General features: G+C 42.0%; 3 protein-coding genes across 4 annotated transcripts; all 3 read left to right on the plus strand.

Moving 5' to 3' along the window:
* The first annotated feature begins 105 nt into the window (after nucleotides 1–105).
* Nucleotides 106–2440, plus strand: LOC108068261 (uncharacterized). Its single transcript, XM_017157723.3, has 3 exons — nucleotides 106–766; nucleotides 825–1110; nucleotides 1183–2440. Exons 1-3 carry the CDS (start codon nucleotides 366–368, stop codon nucleotides 2428–2430), a joined length of 1935 nt encoding a protein of 644 aa, XP_017013212.3. The 5' UTR covers nucleotides 106–365; the 3' UTR covers nucleotides 2431–2440.
* A 263-nt stretch (nucleotides 2441–2703) lies between these two features.
* On the plus strand, nucleotides 2704–5629 carry LOC108068303 (uncharacterized). Of its 2 annotated transcripts, none has more exons than XM_017157769.3 (3): nucleotides 2704–3224; nucleotides 3286–3583; nucleotides 4331–5629. In XM_017157769.3, the coding sequence occupies exons 1-3, from the start codon at nucleotides 2788–2790 to the stop codon at nucleotides 5588–5590; spliced, it is 1995 nt and encodes a 664-aa protein (XP_017013258.2). In that variant the 5' UTR covers nucleotides 2704–2787; the 3' UTR covers nucleotides 5591–5629. The 2 variants fall into 2 exon arrangements, with proteins under 2 accessions (XP_017013258.2, XP_070073400.1); XM_070217299.1 differs by having other exon boundaries at nucleotides 3209–3224; nucleotides 3293–3583.
* Nucleotides 5630–6443: 814 nt separating this feature from the next.
* Nucleotides 6444–17575, plus strand: LanB1 (laminin subunit beta-1). Its single transcript, XM_017157768.3, has 5 exons — nucleotides 6444–6803; nucleotides 9412–9489; nucleotides 9693–12528; nucleotides 13128–15795; nucleotides 17260–17575. The coding sequence occupies exons 3-4, from the start codon at nucleotides 9832–9834 to the stop codon at nucleotides 15777–15779; spliced, it is 5349 nt and encodes a 1782-aa protein (XP_017013257.2). The 5' UTR covers nucleotides 6444–6803; nucleotides 9412–9489; nucleotides 9693–9831; the 3' UTR covers nucleotides 15780–15795; nucleotides 17260–17575.
* The last annotated feature ends 281 nt before the right edge of the window (nucleotides 17576–17856 follow it).

A 17856-nucleotide genomic window follows, 5' to 3' on the forward strand; every position in this document is an offset into this window, starting at 1 on the left:
GTCTGTTGCTCTAATTTCGTCGATTGCGATCAGTTCAGAATTCAGTTGTTAGTTGCATTCTAGACCACACGGATCGGAAAATTGCATTATAAAATAAAACATTTACGTGCGGACCTCGAAACTATAGGCGCTTTCTACCAAGTTTTACGGGCTAAATATTAAGAAGTATTGTCTTTATACAACATTTCTCAATCTAATCAATTTTAAAGCATTTGGCTTTTTTGTAACAGAGAAGATATTCAATTTGTTTTCCTCCAAATTGTAACATTTATTTTAATTTAATATTTTGCGACAAAATAAAAATTGGCCCAAAAACATAGTAAAATAATTCATATATTTTGAGTGTTTATTGACTTGTTTATTAAATGATCATATTGACAATGAAAGAGTATAAACGTTATCTATGGTGCATTCCCATTTTCTGTCTTTTAATTCTGTGGAACATAATGCCCTTCGAAGTGAATGAAAGCTTTGCCACATACAATAAAAACGGTGAAAAACGATTCTACGTTAATTACCCAAAGTGCCAAATACCATACGTAGAGCCCTATAATTCTGAGTTCCTGAAAGTCTACAAGCCAAAAGGCTTTACACCTTGCTCCAATCAAAGTGACCTTATTACGGTGCAATTCGATAAAGTGTTCAATCAATATGTGCTTCATATTAATGAGGAAGTGCTTCATAAGCTGTCCCAGTCGAGAAGTAATGACTTTTCTTGCTTTTACCAGAAAATTATCTACGGTCAATCACCGGATCGCTACGATAAGTAATGTTGCACTATTTTCACTACTTGATTTTCCTTTAAAAATATTTTTTATTAAAAGAAAAGGGGAGAAAACTAAACTCACTCAGGACTATTTGTTACCATTGGATGTCGAAGGAATGTTGGTGGACTGCAGGACAGCGGACAATAAGAGACTCTTGCAAAAAGATGCTTTTGTTTTTATACAATACCAGAAAATTTTTCAAAACTTAAAGCCAGATCGAAAGGCCAGTGTCATCATGTACGGCATAGATACTGTTTCACGCACAAATCTTCGTAGGATGATGCCCATGATATACGAGTTCCTTAAATCCCCAGGCTGGTACGAAATGATGGGCTACAACAAGGTAAGATTAAATGGACAATGTAATAATTATATTTATGTTCACAACTCACAAATCGATATATTTTCGTTATAGGTGGCTGATAATTCCTTCCCCAACATATTCGCTATGCTAACTGGTCTTTCCCCTGAGTCGGCAGCAACTCAAGTTTGCAATACAAGTCAAGAAGGATGTTTGGATAGTATACCCTTTATATGGAAGGACATGAAAGAAAGTGGATACTTGACCGCCTATGCTGAGGATTCGCTGACTATAAATACCTTTAATTACTTGAAACCAGGCTTTTCCAGTAAGCCGACCGATTTCTACTTTCGTCCCTTTTTGAATGCCCTAGAACAAGAAACTGTGATCCAATATTGTCCGGGCTGTCGGATGAAATACTGCCTGGGTCGTCGTCTGGCCAATAGCTATATCTTTGACTACTGCCGACAGTTTATGCAGCGATTCGTCGCCGATCGTCCCATTTGGGGTATGTTTTGGTCGAATCACTTCAGTCACGACGACTTCTTCATGCTTTCCGCCATGCAGCACAAGATATTAAATGATCTGCTGAATTTTGAGAAAGACGGGGCTTTCGAGCACACGATAATGATATTCTTTTCGGATCATGGAGCTCGTTTTGGTCCTATGATGCACATGAAGGAGTCATTTCTGGAGGAACGGCTACCCATGATGTTTATTTACTTACCTCCCTGGTTCCGGAAGAAATATCCCCAATATGTGGAGGCTCTATCTTTAAATCAACATCGTCTGAGTTCGAACTACGACGTCTACAACACATTGAAGCACGTCCTACAAATTGGAAATAAAGTAGAAGCTACAAAATGGTCCCACGACTGCCCCCAATGTCAATCGCTCTTCTATCCACTTCCCGAGAATCGCAGTTGTTCTGAGGCTGCCATAGCGGAGGCGTACTGTACCTGCCACAATTACGAGGAAGTCAAGGAGGAGCCGTGGACCTGGCGAATGGCCGATCTGGTGGTGGATCGCATAAACAAGTACCTCAAGCTTAACAATCTACAGGATCTTTGCAGTGATCTTACTTTGAAGATAGTAAACTCCACCGAAGAAAGAATGCTTGAGGTCGACGAGGACGTAAACCGGGCGAAGGGAATGCGTCATTATCACACCAAATTCCAGGTTCATCAGAATATGGCAGAATTCTTTGCTACACCTCTTTACAACAAAGAAACGGAAGAACTCGAGATCAATGTTGAACTCATCGGGCGACATAATAAGTATGGCTCCGATGCTGAGTGTCTAGATAATAAGATCCAAAAGTTGTATTGCATATGCCTATCAAAGATATGGACAAACGAATAGCAATATTGATTCAGTTATTAAGCTGCAATCATTTTTTTGAGTAATAAATACAGCTATCGCTTAAAAAGCTCATTACGAACCCCCTAATAAATGTTTTCAGCAAATGTATCAATATCTTAAACTTCAAAAAAACTTCAAGGTGGTGTTCTCCGAAAAAGCATAAACCTGACCTTCCCCAACTATCAGAGCTCGTTTGACATTCTAATTATTAAAAGTGGATGGGTAACCGAGTTCAAGTGTAGGCTCCATTAGAAAATTACTAGAGTAAAAAAGTGTGATAACGAAGGCAAGGGTTTTTGCTTTCGGTGGGCTGCGATTTCGGTTCAGTTGGGTCGTATATTTGGTCTAGGGCAGACCATGGAGTCGCGATTTCGGGCCAATCACCAGCTCTTCAAGTTCCTCGGATTGTGTTACTTTTTATTAATTTTTGGATTCGTAATTTATCGGTCAAATATTTCCTGGGATACGCATTTCAAGCGATCTACAAAGAACATTCTATTGCGACTTTCGAGCAGTCCGGAACCACAGCAGTACTATGTGAAAACCTCCAAGTGCCAGATCCCCTATGTGGATCCCTTCAACGCCGAAGTGATGAAAATTTACAAGCCGCAAACACTAGTTAAATGCTCGAATGAGACCGATCTCATAAGGACTGAATATAACGAAAAAATTAGGCGCCATGTTTTGCACATCGACGATAAAGTTGCTCTTAAATTGCTTAACTTCACCGACGAGGAATACAATTGCTTTTATCAAGAAATCGAATACGGGAATAATGCAGATAACTACGACAAGTAAGACAATGTGAATCCCCTAATCGCAAGCCAAATGTTACCCAACCCTCTCATCGCGTAGCCTTAAGGCGAGGAAGTACTTTACCAATGGATATCAGGTGCCGCAGCATGTGGAGGGCATAATCGTCGAGTGCCAGATGGCCGAGGATCCGGAAGTGGTCCTCCAGAAGGATGCCTTCATGTTCATCCAACATCGGCCGCTGCCCAAGGAACTTAAAAAGCCGAGAGGCCCCCGAAAACCCAGTGTCATAATGTACGGAATTGACTCGTTGTCACGGATAAATATTCGCCGAACCATGCCGAAGGTCTTTAAGTACCTACAGGGTCCAGGGTGGTACGAGATGCAGGGATACAATAAGGTAACAAATTATTGATTGACTATGTTTTCTAGAATTTGTTTCTGCCTTAAAAAAAATCTTAAAAATTTTTTAAGTATGGGGTTTAAAAGATAAGGGGTGTATCTTTTAAAAAACTTTAACATCGAATCAAACCATGCATCCATTTGCCTCTGAGAGCTCCGCAAAGTTGGCCAATTTCAGCATTTTTCGAACTTTAAGGTCATTTTGCTAAGAATCCTTGCGTCGGGGAACTTTTTGGAAAACGCAGTTTAACTTGGGAATTCGTAACGAATCCAAAAATATAGCATCCATCGAGGTAAATTTAAAAAGCACTAAAAATGCTGCACAGTGTTATAATTGATAATAATAAAAAAAGTTCCAACACATTAAAAAAATTGTAAAATATTTTTTTATTTTTTATTAAAATTTTTTTTTACATTGAAAATGAAAAAAAAAATTTTTTTTTTATTTGTTATAATATTTTTTTTCTTTCAAAATTAAATAAAAAATATTCTATTACTACAAAAAATATTATCTTTGAGGGCTTTTTACCCAGATATCATTTCACGTTTCCTTCATTTTCGGCAATGCAAGATAACTACCATTTCCGGATTATTAATTATACCCCTGAATAGAAACGATTTTAAAGAAATAATATAACAGAGAAAACGAAGTGATATCGAAATCGTATAAATTGGATTTCAACGGTGTAACTTTTCGTTATCTTTTGGGTCGTAAATTAAATTAATTTGAATAATCTTCTTTTAGGTGGCGGACAATTCATTTCCCAATATACTCGCCATTCTCAGTGGATATTCGGAAGGTACGGCCAAGCAACAGGTCTGCGATACCAACAAGGCGGGCTGCTTGGATGAAATGCCAATGATATGGAAGTACTTCAAGAATGCCAGCTATTTGACGGGTTACGCAGAGGACGAGAGTGGCTCGAATCATTTCAACTATCTGAAGCCCGGCTTCTCCAAAAAGCCCATGGACTACTACTTTCGCCCACTGCTAACAGCTCTGGAGTCCGAGATGGATGTGTATCGATTGCCGGAGCATGACTACATGCGATATTGCCTGGGTCGCAGAATGGCGAATCGTTATATCTACGACTACGGACTCCAGTTTACCCAGCGTTTTGTCCACGAACGACCCATCTGGGGTATGTTCTGGTCGAATCATTTCAGTCACGACGATCCCTTTATGCCGTCGGCCATGCAGGACATAGTTCTCGGTGATCTGCTCGATTTTCACGAGGATGGGGACTTTGAAGAAATGATAATGATATTCTTTGCCGACCACGGAACCCGATTTGGCAGGCTGACCTGGCTGAAGGAGGGATTCCTCGAGGAGCGGTTGCCCATGATGTTTATATATCTACCTCCCTGGTTCCGAGACTCATACCCCTCATTTGCCCAGGCACTAGAGTTAAATCAGCACAGGTTGAGCTCTAATTTCGATCTGCACAATACACTGAAGCACATCGTCGAGATTGGAGGTACTCCAGATGGCCCAAATCTACCCAGGTCCTTCGACTGTCCTACATGTCAGTCGCTATTTTATCCTCTGCCGGAGGATCGCACCTGTTCACAGGCGGGCATCGAGGAGCACTGGTGCACCTGCCAACCCTACAGGACTCTCAAGAGACAGGCGTGGGTGGAGTACATTGCCGACAGTGTGATCGATCGGATGAACGAGTATTTCGTGCACAAGAATCTCAGCGACCTTTGCAGCAATCTGACACTCGGCTATATCCATAAGGCTGAGATCAAATCGGATCCGAATATCGAGTGGCACGAGGAACTGAAGGAGGTGGAAACCGCCGTATATCGAATTAAATTCAAAGTGGAGCAAAATAGTGCTGATTTCCAGGCCACCGTGGTCTATAATAATTCCACCCAAGAAGCTGAAGTAAATGTCGAGAAAATCAGCAGAACGAACACATACAAGGAGGACTCTACCTGCATCGACGACAAGCTTGCCAAACTGTATTGCATTTGCTTTAGTGACCTCAAGTCAGACTAATTTAGGACATAAATCTTAACAATTCAGGGTACATTTGCCAATATAAGAAAAGTACCCATGTTAATAAAAATATTCATTCAAATCTATAAATCTTGTCTTTTGTTACGATAAGAGACAAGAGTTCATTAATTTTCTAGAATTTCAATTTGAACATTTTTAGGGGAATCACAGAATTCTCTTCAAATCCAATTCCTCACAAAATAAAAATTTCGGTATCCCACAAACCGTTTAAAAACACAAATACTTTAAAATCTACTTCAAACTTACACATTTCTACACGCTTGTACATGACTTTTGCATCAGAGCGGGGTACCTATTTTCAAAAAAATTTATTTCTTGGGCAATGCAATTTAAACCGCACGACAGGATTATGAAATTACAAAAAAAAATTTCCATCCTTAACTTTGAGTATTTTAAGTTTGAATTGAAGTTGGGACTTGAATTAAAATTTAATTATGATTTACATTTACATTTCAATTTTACATTTTAGTGCAGACACTAACCTTTTTTCTGTTTTCCTATTTATATAATGATCCCATTAAAATAAAAGAAAGATTAATTTGGATTTTTGGTGCTTAAATTTTTGTATATTATATAATCCATCCGTAAAATTAGCCCAGTCTAGCTAAACTACCAAATATTTCAAAGATACATATGTATCTGATGTAAAGTTGTTCTTAACATTACGGAGCTCTGTTAACTGCTAATGTTAAAATGTATCTACATAGTGCATTTTCGAAAAAATAACAGATCAGGTACAATTCTCTCTACGCGCTCTTCGAAACTCGCGCTCTGCGCAATCACTTGTTGCTGAGATTTCGAATAACAATCGAATCCCAATCCCACTGAAGTTTCCATCTGCGCACTCATTCTCGCCTGTGGATCTCTCTCGATCGGACGTTTTTCGGATTTTTCGGAGTAGGCACCGGATCGACTCGGGATCGGGCCCCAACTCTTGGAATTTTCTTTCCGATTGTCTTGGAAAATATCTTCTTTGCCGCGCGCGTGTGTGTGTGTGTGTGCCCTGTGTGTGGAGTTTATAAAAAGAAGTCGAAAAGTGTTTGCCGCATCAACAAAAATAAAAACACCCAAGAGACGTGTGTTTGTTGTTTTGTCTGTATAACAGAAAATTTGTTTTCTCAAAACTCCACCATCAGTCATCGCCCAAGGAATAGATATCGACGCACGATCCGCAGCTGAAAAAAAGTATCCGGTAAGTTGACGTTTCTTAAGGAACCGATTAACAGTTAGATTTTGGATCCACGCGGAGTTTTTACGCAGTTTTTAACAGCTGCAGTCTCCCCGTCTCGCTCGCTCCTGCCTCTTGCTCTCTCTTTCTCGAGGTTTATCTTGTGGCCTGTTTTTGTTGTTACTTTACTTGCGTACTTCTATTTCTCCTCCTTCGCATCCGCTGCCGTTGTATCTGTTGTTGTTGTTGTGGCACACTGCTGCTTTTTATCGTCTCTCTGTTTATGTGTGTTTAAACTTAAGATACATAACTCTAAAAAATTCGTTTCGAGTATCAAAATATTCTTATAAACATAGAATATTTTAATGAAATTCATTTTCTAAAATCTAAAATAATGTTTTTGGATTCAAAAAAAGTATCTCAGCAAACATTGAACTCGGAACATTTTCATACAATATGCTAGCTTGATTTACTTATAGAGAGCATTTCCTTTAAACTTATACCTAGCAATATTTTTAAAAATTTAGCTGGACATTTAATTTTGACCCAAAACTTATTTTTATAACAAATAGAGATTCCCGAACCATCTACAGTAGATCTCTAATTTCTTATCTTTTTTTTCAAAAAATGACTTTATGTCACGAAAGGCAAAGAAAAACTATAAATGTACAATTACTTGGCCATAGCATTTTTGTAGATTAAGCAAACAAATTCGTACATATGTATAGAAACATGATGCCATAAGGCGGTAACGGCAACCCAAGTGAATGACTGCATGTGGACTTAAAAAGTGCATTGCCAAGCTGATTTTCTTTATTTCAGCGACAATGCGACTGGCTAATTAAAATGTGAGCCGGGCCTGTCGCCTTGAAGAAGATGTGCGGCCGACGGATTAATTCAACTAGATTGGATTGCGGACTGTGGGTAGAAAAGGATTTAGGCGGTGTGGTATAATTATAGCCGGACTATCGCGGGCTGATCTCATATTTAGACGTAAGACTTCCACAACATGTGTGCTCCAGACTGTGAATTGAAATTCGGGGCTGGGGTTGACGGTGGAATGGTGCATATGTCTTTGGAATAAACATACAGTGGTCAGTCGTAAAGAAAGTCTAAAGAAAGAAAGTTTAATAAGGTTTCATTTACTAAATACCACACAATTATAATCTAAATTATACAATTTTTTCATTAAAAAAAATTATTTATTATATTTATTAAATTCTAAAAATTGAATTTACAAGTTTTAAAATTGGATTAAATCAACAAAACTTATTGTTTCCATGCATTTTGATATAAATTCTCTTTAAATTTTAGATATTAAATATAGTTTAAATTCATTCATTCATTCATTAATAAGATTTAATTTAAAAAGTTCGTTTTTATGTGATCCCTGTATCAAATCGTATTTGTGTGGTCAAGTAAGCTGCCCGCCTTGATAAAATTGGAAATATAAACATCATCTCCCGGCGAAACTAAGAAAACATGAGCCAGGCCAATTGTATGAGCAAATTTTTATGAACTGGCCATAGACATATATACAAAATTTATATATATATACAGACCCCTACACTGAGATACACACCGAACGAAGTCGAGAATCGTGGAGCGCTCCACTGCTCCATTATTTACCCGCACATACAAACTCATATCCATATAGTGTACATATTGTGCCTGGTAAATTTACGTTTTGTTCTTTGCTTATTTGTTTATTTGCCAGTTTCCTCGGCGGCAAAACGAACGAAAACGAAATTAACCAGCGAACAAATAGCAAACAAAAAAATTTAAACACACTCAAAGTAATTAAGTCGGGAGTGGAGTCGAGTTCCCATTATAGAGTTCCCAAGAAACAGTGTCTGTGAATGAACTCTTATCAGGACAGTTGAAAATTAGTAAATACAAATACAAATATACATACGTTTATATGTATTTTTGGACCCATGAGCAGCATGGATTCTAGATCATATTTTTGGAACTTTGGGACTTATGCTTATCTCCCTAGCTCGTAGAACAGTTTTCGATTTTCGATCCGAGAGACCGGTTTTCCCGTGCCCCTCCGGGATCCTTTGATAAGAACCTGAGAACTATTTCTTTATTACTGTAAACCCCACATTCTCTCACATTTTCAAACAAATTCACTTTTAACTTATAATATATTATTATTATTAAACCACATTTTTTTTAAATTTTTTTTTATAATTTTGAGATGCGTTTTAAAAAACAACTTCTTAACAACAAATTACACACAAGTCCCAATTCTTGAATATGATTTTGTGCGGGACTCTCTCAAACTATGCTGATAAAACAACGATTCAACGCACCAGGCAACAACGGACTACCATTATCGCACTATATAATAAGAGAAGTCGGACTGATAATGCGATCCATTCAGTTTCAGTTCAAGATTCAGTCTGCGTCTCAGTTTGTGCGTAAGACTTGTTGGGCGCGGATGCCTTTTTTTACTTTATGGTACGAGACGAAAATAAATCCGTTTTTTGTGTTTTTGCTTGTGTAGAAAATTAGAGCATCTCTCGGCTGATAAGAAGTTCACAGTGAGGGCAAAAGCGAGAACTAACTGAAATCGAAACTAAAAGAATATAATTAAAAATACAATTAAATCTTTTATTTCTTACAGCTGCGGGTTTTGTTAAATAATACCAGAATGAATGAATTAATATTTTAAAGAAAGAAAAGGAAGAGAAGCGGTGATCAAGTAAGTGTCTAAGTTGTGCTTTCAATTAATATTCGGAAGAAGGATGGTGATAAAAGTTTTTACAAAGATACAAAAAATACAAAATTAGAGTTCATTAAACTCAACAATAAAAAATTAAATTAGTTTCACCACCTAACTTTGGAATGTTAATGGAATCAATATTGAGTGAATCATGTTTTTAACATTTCAAATAATTTATATAGATTTTTCTACCGAGGATCACGTGGCCAACTGTAAGAGATCACCACAAAAACGAACGAAAAGAAACAAAAAAACTGATTAAAGTCCCGGCCGGAAGTGCCCCAGTGGAACGCGACCCCAACAACAGAGAGCCAGTTCGAGATGCTGGAACTGCGGCTTATCGTGGTCATTGTGCTCGGACTGCTCGGCCTGCTGGGCAGTTTGGATGCCCAAAGAGTGCCGCAGCATGGCCGACGGGATAGGCCGACGTATTTGCAGAAGAACTTCGTGAAGGCGCATCCTTGTGAGAGATCCTCGTGCTATCCGGCTACGGGAAATCTCCTCATCGGCAGGGAGAACCGCCTGACGGCCAGTTCCACTTGTGGCCTGTACTCCCCAGAGCGTTTCTGCATCCTGTCCCATTTGCAGGACAACAAGTGCTTCCTCTGCGACACGCGGGAGAAGACCAAGCAGGATCCCTCGATGAACCATCGCATCGGGCAGATTATCTACAAAACGAAGCCAGGAACCAACAGACCCACCTGGTGGCAGTCGGAGAATGGCAAGGAGAATGTCACCATTCAACTGGATTTGGAGGCAGAGTTCCACTTTACCCATTTGATCATAACCTTCACCACCTTCCGACCGGCGGCCATGTACATCGAGAGATCCTTTGATTTCGGCTCCACCTGGCATGTCTATAGGTATTTCGCCTACGACTGCAAGGAGTCCTTCCCGGGAGTGCCCACTGTTTTGGAGAATATCACTGATGTGATGTGCACCTCGAGGTACTCCAGTGTGGAGCCATCACGGAATGGTGAGGTGATCTTTAGGGTTCTTCCACCCAACATCAATGTCACGGATCCCTACGCGGAGCATGTCCAAAATCAGCTAAAGATGACTAACCTACGGATTAAGATGACCAAACTGCACAAGCTGGGCGACAATCTTCTAGATAGTCGGCTGGAGAACGAGGAGAAGTACTACTACGGCATCTCGAACATGGTGGTTCGAGGATCCTGCTCCTGCTACGGCCACGCCTCCCAGTGTCTGCCCATGGACCCGCACTTCTCGCAGGCGGACAATGAGGATGGAATGGTCCATGGGCGATGTGAGTGTACGCACAACACCAAGGGCATGAACTGTGAGGTGTGCGAGGACTTCTTCAACGATCTGCCCTGGAAACCGGCCTTTGGTAAGCAAACAAATGCCTGCAAGAAGTGCGAATGTAATGATCACGCGGTGAGCTGTCACTTTGATGAGGCTGTGTTCACTGCCTCCGGTTTGGTTTCCGGCGGAGTCTGCGACAATTGTTTGCACAACACCCAGGGACAGCACTGCGAGGAGTGCATGCCGTTCTTCTACCGCGATCCCGAGCAGGACATCAACTCACCCAGTGTCTGCCAGCCCTGCGATTGTGATCCTCAGGGATCTCTGGATGATGGTATCTGCGATTCTCTAAGTGATCCCGTGGAAGGAGCAGTAGCGGGAGCTTGTCACTGCAAGGCCTTCGTCACCGGACGCCGTTGCAACGAGTGCAAGGATGGCTACTGGAATCTGCAGACGGATAATCCCGAGGGTTGCGAGCCGTGCACCTGCAATATCCTGGGCACCCTGAACAATTCGGGTTGCGTAATGCGAACGGGCGAATGCAAATGCAAGAAATACGTAACCGGCAAGGACTGCAATCAGTGCATGCCGGAGACCTATGGTCTCTCCGAATCTCCCGAGGGTTGTGCTTTGTGCAACTGCGATGCCGGAGGATCCTACGATAATTACTGCGATGTGATTAGTGGTCAGTGTCGCTGCAGGCCGCATATGACGGGCAGAAGTTGCTCGCAGCCCAAGCAGAATTACTTTATACCAACGCTAACGCATGTCTACGATGCCGAGGTGGTGGATGAATGCATCACCTACGGCAACAATGGAAACTGCAGCCTGGTGGCCGAGGGTCCGGATGGCACGCACACCTTCGAAAGGGTTCCCGAGAACACCGAACTGGTCTTCACCGTTGGCGATATTCCCAGATCCATGCCCTACGATGTGGTTATCCGATATCAGAGCACCTCACGCGGCGATTGGGAGGATGCATATATTACGCTAGTGCGACCCGATCAAGTGGATCCGGATGGAGGATGTGGACAGGTGGCGGCGGCCACTGCTTCCGAGAGCCGGGTGCCCTTCTCCCTGCCCGATCGCAGTCGCCATGTGGTGGCGCTGAATGACGTTTGCCTGGAGGCGGGCAAGGTCTACAAGTTCCGTATATATTTCGATCGGAGGCGTCACGATGCAGATAGCCCCACGGCCACAATCCTGGTGGACTCTCTAACACTCATTCCCCGCATCGATGTCACCTCTATTTTCACTGGTTCCGAGCTGGCCGATCTTCGTCGTCACGAGTATGAGCGATACAATTGTAATGCCTCGTTGTACGACATCGGCTATACGCCGGATCCAAAGTGCCAGCACCTGAACAACATTGCCAGTGAGGTGATCCACGACGGAGCCAGCATGTGCAACTGCAATCCCACGGGATCGCTGAGCAAGGAGTGCGATGCCTACGGAGGATACTGCCAGTGCAAACCGAATGTGGTGGGAAGGCAGTGCGATCAGTGCGCCCCGGGCACCTACGGATTCGGACCGGAGGGCTGCAAGGCCTGCGATTGCAACAGCATCGGATCGAAGGACAAGTTCTGCGACCTGATCACCGGCCAGTGCCAGTGTGTGCCGAATACTTACGGCAGGGAGTGTAACCAGTGCCAGCCGGGCTACTGGAACTTCCCCGAGTGCCAGGTGTGCCAGTGCAACGGACATGCGGCGCAGTGCGATCCGATCCAGGGAACCTGTCTGGATTGTCAGGTGAGCATACAAAGCATTAAATAATACATTTTTTTAACAATATGTGCAATATGATATTTAAATTTACGCTAAGTATGCAGATATCATAATCTTATTAGCAAAGTATTTCATTCTTAAAATATGTCTTATAATTAAGTTAATTTTCATTCAATTTATTCTATTATTTTCTATATGCATTTTAAATTTATTAAAGTTTTTAAGAAATCTTTTTTTGAGAAATCTCAAATTAGTAATTTTCAAATTGTATATTTATTAAAAAAAAAAATTATAATTATATAAGTTATATAAGTATTTGATTTTTTTTTTAATAATTAGATACACTATACAATTTGAAAATTACTAATTTGAGATCAAAACCAAGAAAGGGGTTATTTACATTTACATTTTGAGCTCCATTTAATAATTTCATTTATTTTTTATTTTTTTATTTTTTTATAATAAAATCACTATACAATTCGATAATTACTAATTTGAGATCAAAACCAAGAAAGTGGTTATGATTTAAATTTTAAGCTCCATTTAAATATAAATTAAAAAATTTTCGGTTTATAAATAAAGTGTATTAAGTACTCTCACTAATACTCTAAATTCCCCCCAAGGACTCTACTACCGGCTACAGCTGCGACGCCTGCCTGGACGGATACTACGGAAACCCGCTGTTCGGCAGTGAGATCGGATGCCGACCTTGCCGCTGCCCGGAGACGGTGGCCAGTGGAATGTCCCATGCGGATGGCTGCTCCCTGGACACGCGGAACAACAACATGCTGTGCCACTGCCAGGAGGGTTACTCCGGTTCCCGCTGCGAGATCTGTGCGGACAACTTCTTCGGAGTGCCGGAGAATGGGGGAACCTGCTCCAAGTGCGAGTGCAGCAACAATGTCGATCTCTATGACACCGGCAACTGCGATCGGCAGACGGGCGCGTGTCTAAAGTGCCTTTACCAGACGACTGGCGAGCACTGCGAACTCTGCACGGATGGCTTCTTTGGGGATGCACTGCAGCAGAATTGCCAGCAGTGCGACTGCGATTTCCTAGGCACAAACAACACCATAGCCCACTGCGATAGGTTCACGGGTCAGTGTCCCTGTCTGCCGAATGTCCAGGGAGTGCGATGCGATAGATGCGCCCCGAATCACTGGAAGATTGCCTCGGGCGAGGGATGCGAGAGCTGCAACTGCGATCCCATTGGAGCGCTGGATGAACAGTGTAATTCCTACACCGGGCAGTGCCAGTGCAAACAGGGATTCGGCGGCAGGGCGTGCAATCAGTGCGAAGCCCACTACTGGGGCAATCCGAACGAGAAGTGCCAGGCCTGCGAATGCGATCCCTACGGAGCTGCCGATCACCAGTGCGACCGGGAGACGGGTAATTGTATCTGTCACGAGGGCATCGGTGGCTACAAGTGCAATGAGTGCGCCCGGGGCTACATTGGCCAGTTCCCGCACTGCTCACCCTGTGGCGAGTGCTTCAACAATTGGGATCTCATCCTGAGTGCTTTGGAAGACTCCACCACAGCCACCATTCTGCGAGCCAAGGAAATCAAGCAGGTGGGCGCCACGGGAGCCTACACCTCGGAGTTCAGTGAGCTGGACAAGAAGCTGCAGCACATCAGGAATCTGCTGCAGAATACCTCGGTTAGTCTGGTGGACATAGAGCAACTGGATGCGGAGACCAAGGAACTCAAGGAGCAGCTGCAGGCTTCCCATGGCCGCTTGAGCGAAACCGAGAGAAACCTAGATGACATTTACAACTCACTTAGTTTATCGGGAGTGGAGCTGGAGAACCTGCAGAATCACTCGAGATTAGTGCAGCAGCTGTCCAAGGAGCTCAAGGAGAATGGCATACAGCTGCAGGAGTCGAATATCGAGGGGGCTTTGAACCTCACGCGCCACGCCTACGAAAGGGTTAGCAATCTGTCGACTTTGAAGGACGAAGCCAACGAACTGGCCTCCAATACGGACAGGAATTGCAAGCGAGTGGAGACGCTTTCAAATAAAATCCAGGCCGAGGCAAAGGACCTGGCCAACAATGACAAGTTCATCGCCGACTATCGCGCGGAGTTGACCTCCCTGACCTCCCAGGTGCCCGAGCTGAACAACCAGGTTTGCGGCAAGCGAGGCGATCCCTGCGACAGTTTGTGCGGTGGAGCCGGCTGCGGTCACTGCGGTGGCTTCCTGTCCTGCGAACATGGCGCCAAAACCCACTCGGAGGAGGCTCTCAAGGTGGCCAAGGATGCGGAGGCGGCCATTACCAGCAAAAAGGATCAGGCGGATCAAACTATAAGGTCTCTTACGCAGGCCAAGCTGAATGCCTCCGAGGCTTATGAGAAGGCCAAGCGGGGTTTCGAGCAATCCGAGCGTTACCTCAACCAAACCAATGCCAATATCAAGCTGGCCGAGAATCTATTCACAGCTCTAAATAATTTCCAGGAGAACAAGACCGCCTCGCCGGCAGAGAGCAAGGATTTGGCGCAGAAAACTCTGGATTTGGATCTGAAGCTGGAACCCGAGGAGATCGAGTCGCTGGGCAAGAAGATCAACGAGGCTGTCTCATCGCTGCGGAACGTGGAGGCCATCATCTACAAGACCAAACCCGATTTGGACCGGGTCAACAATCTGCAGAGCATCGCGAATGCCACCAAGGAGAAGGCCGATAAGATCCTCGACTCGGCCAATTCGGTGGTGGAGAGTCTGGCGGCGGCCGACGAGTCGCAGGGCAAGGCCAAGGATGCCATTCAGCAGGCCAACAGTAATATCGAACTGGCTGGTCAGGATCTGGAGAAGATCGATGAGGAGACCTATTCCGCCGAGGCTCCGGCCAATAACACAGCCGAGCAGGTCGAGAAGTTGGCCAAGAAGGTGCAGAAGTTGCAGAATAACATCGTGAAGAACGATCGGGATGCCAAGGAGATCACCAAGGAGGCGGGTCGCGTCAAACTGGAGGCCATGAGGGCCCGGGGCGAGGCTAGCAACCTGCAGTCGGCCACCAGTGCCACCAACCAAACGCTCACCGACCGAGCCAGCCGCTCGGAAAATGCCCGCGAAAGGGCCAAGCAGCTCCTCCAGCGAGCTTCCAAGCTGACCGTCGACACCAATGCCAAGCTGAAGGATCTCAATGATCTGCAGACCGTCTATCTGAACAAGAACCAACAGCTCCTCCAGCTGCAGGCCGACATTGGACCCCTGAACAAGGAGCTCACCGAGCACCTGCTGCACATCAAGGAGCGCGCGTCTTTCTACAGGCAGTGCTAAACGTAGATCGCAAAAGGTAATCATATATTGAGGAATTATTACAATGTCCTTAAGTCCTCATTGGTAACTCTATATTTTCTATTTTTTAAATACTTCGATTTTCTGAAAAAACGAGGACGGAAGCTAACTTCGGCAAGCCGAAGTTTTAATACCCTTGCAGATTTCACTAATGAAAACTTGACTAAAAAAGCAAATTGAATTAATAAACAGCAAAATATTCTAAAATTGAAAAAAATAAAAATTTTAAATTTTTCACCCTATTGTTCCTATGGGAGCTATATGATATAGACGTCCGATCGGCACGCGCTTTTACCCTGATCAAGGTACGCACAAAATAATACGATTTGGAAAGTTTCATGGGAATAGCTTATATTTTGCGCGAAATATCCTGAAAAACGTCAAATTTTGACCGATTTCACCCTATTGTTCCTATGGGAGCTATAAGATATAGACGTCCGATCGGCACGCGCTTTTACCCTGATCAAGGTATGCGTAAAAGAATAAGATTCATGTCAAAAGCTCTTACACTGAGCGAAATATCTTCATTTTGTGAAAGCTATATCCGATTGTTCCTATGGGAGCTATAGGATATAGACGTCCGATCGGGTCGGCTTTCAAACTTGATCTGCGTACACATGTTTTAGGACGACTGTGAAAGTTTCAAGGCGCTAGCTTTTAAACTGAGCTCGCAAACGGTATTGAAACAGACGGACAGACGGACAGACGGACAGACGGACAGACGGTCAGACGGACAGACGGACAGACGGACATGGCTATATCGACTCCCCTATTGATCCTGATCAAGAATATATATACTTTATGGGGTCGGAAACGTCTCCTTCACTGCGTTACAAACTTCTGACCAAAATTATAATACCCTCTGCAAGGGTATAAAAATTCTCAAACAGTCCCCAACCACAAAAATTGTCAATTACAACAATTAAATAGGTGTTTGTTTTTGCTTAATGTGTGTATTTGTTGTTGTGAAAGTAACTATTTAATTGGTAGAAATAACAATTTTTTGTGGTTGGGGACTGTTTGCCAATTATATTGGTTAATTTTCCCAAGTTTTTTTTTGTGTGTAAACCAGCGTATTATTAAAGACAAGCTCATATCCCAATTTAACAACCATTTAAAACCGAATTAAATTGTTTATTTTTGATAAAGTCATATTAACTAAAAATTCATAATAAAAATAAACAACTATTTTTTAAAAAAATTAAAAAATTGTTTATTTATTTATATTTCTTTTTTTTAATTTTTAGATATGACTTCTGAAACTTCTTCTACAAACCTTCTATTGCATTAAAAACAACCAATTTATTAATATTTTTTTAGCAACTTTAATAAGTTCTCTAAAAGTATCCATTTTGAGATCAACTTCTTTTCACCGTACCGTTATATTTATAAAAAACTTAAAATAAAAAAATTTCGTTTAAAAAATAAACCATACTTTATTAATATTTCTATTTATTTACAGACTCCTCTGCGCGGCCATTTAAATTGCCATATTCATGAACAAATAAGCAATCTGCGAATTACGAAAATCAAGTAAAGAACTACAACAACAACAACTAGGAAGGCAAAAGTTATTATGTAACCACTGTTAAGTTACCGTTACGTTTTGTACTCTAAGCGAAAACCAACACTGCAATGTTAATTTTTAAAATTGAGCGAAAGAAATCGATGCCTTCACTTTTAATGTGTACACACTGAGCTAAGTTTTTCTTATACTATCCCTAAACCATTTTGTAATGCAATAAATGTAATTAAATAAAACTACTTAAATGTGGAAATGTCTTGTATTTGTTTGTGTTCGATTCGATACAGAGAGGAACGAGATGGATGTTTTTAATAGAGAGCGACAGGTGAGAGTATTTTGGTAGCACAGTACAACTTTGAATAACTAATTTTTTACGATTTACATTTCTTATCCTTCTTTTTTTTTAACCTTTTTTTTAATATTTTCTTTTGAAAAATTAGCGAACCCTCTTATAAAAAATTTTATAATTCATACTATCTATTTAAAATAATCTAAAAACGTAATCCAACTTATTTCGAAAAAAATTTTTAATTG

Source organism: Drosophila takahashii, chromosome 2L (genome assembly GCF_030179915.1).
Source record: "Drosophila takahashii strain IR98-3 E-12201 chromosome 2L, DtakHiC1v2, whole genome shotgun sequence".
Classification (NCBI taxonomy): Eukaryota; Metazoa; Arthropoda; class Insecta; order Diptera; family Drosophilidae; genus Drosophila; species Drosophila takahashii.

Bases quoted from the DNA above. Each gene is read 5' to 3' on its own strand.
- LanB1 (XM_017157768.3), top strand. From the start codon at position 9,832: ATGCTGGAACTGCGGCTTATCGTGGTCATTGTGCTCGGACTGCTCGGC. The intron at 12,529-13,127 runs GTGAGCATACAA...ATTCCCCCCAAG, and splicing joins GAACCTGTCTGGATTGTCAG to GACTCTACTACCGGCTACAG.
- LOC108068303 (XM_017157769.3), top strand. From the start codon at position 2,788: ATGGAGTCGCGATTTCGGGCCAATCACCAGCTCTTCAAGTTCCTCGGA. The intron at 3,225-3,285 runs GTAAGACAATGT...CTCATCGCGTAG, and splicing joins AATGCAGATAACTACGACAA to CCTTAAGGCGAGGAAGTACT. The intron at 3,584-4,330 runs GTAACAAATTAT...ATCTTCTTTTAG, and splicing joins AGATGCAGGGATACAATAAG to GTGGCGGACAATTCATTTCC.
- LOC108068261 (XM_017157723.3), top strand. From the start codon at position 366: ATGATCATATTGACAATGAAAGAGTATAAACGTTATCTATGGTGCATT. The intron at 767-824 runs GTAATGTTGCAC...TTTTATTAAAAG, and splicing joins TCACCGGATCGCTACGATAA to AAAAGGGGAGAAAACTAAAC. The intron at 1,111-1,182 runs GTAAGATTAAAT...TTTTCGTTATAG, and splicing joins AAATGATGGGCTACAACAAG to GTGGCTGATAATTCCTTCCC.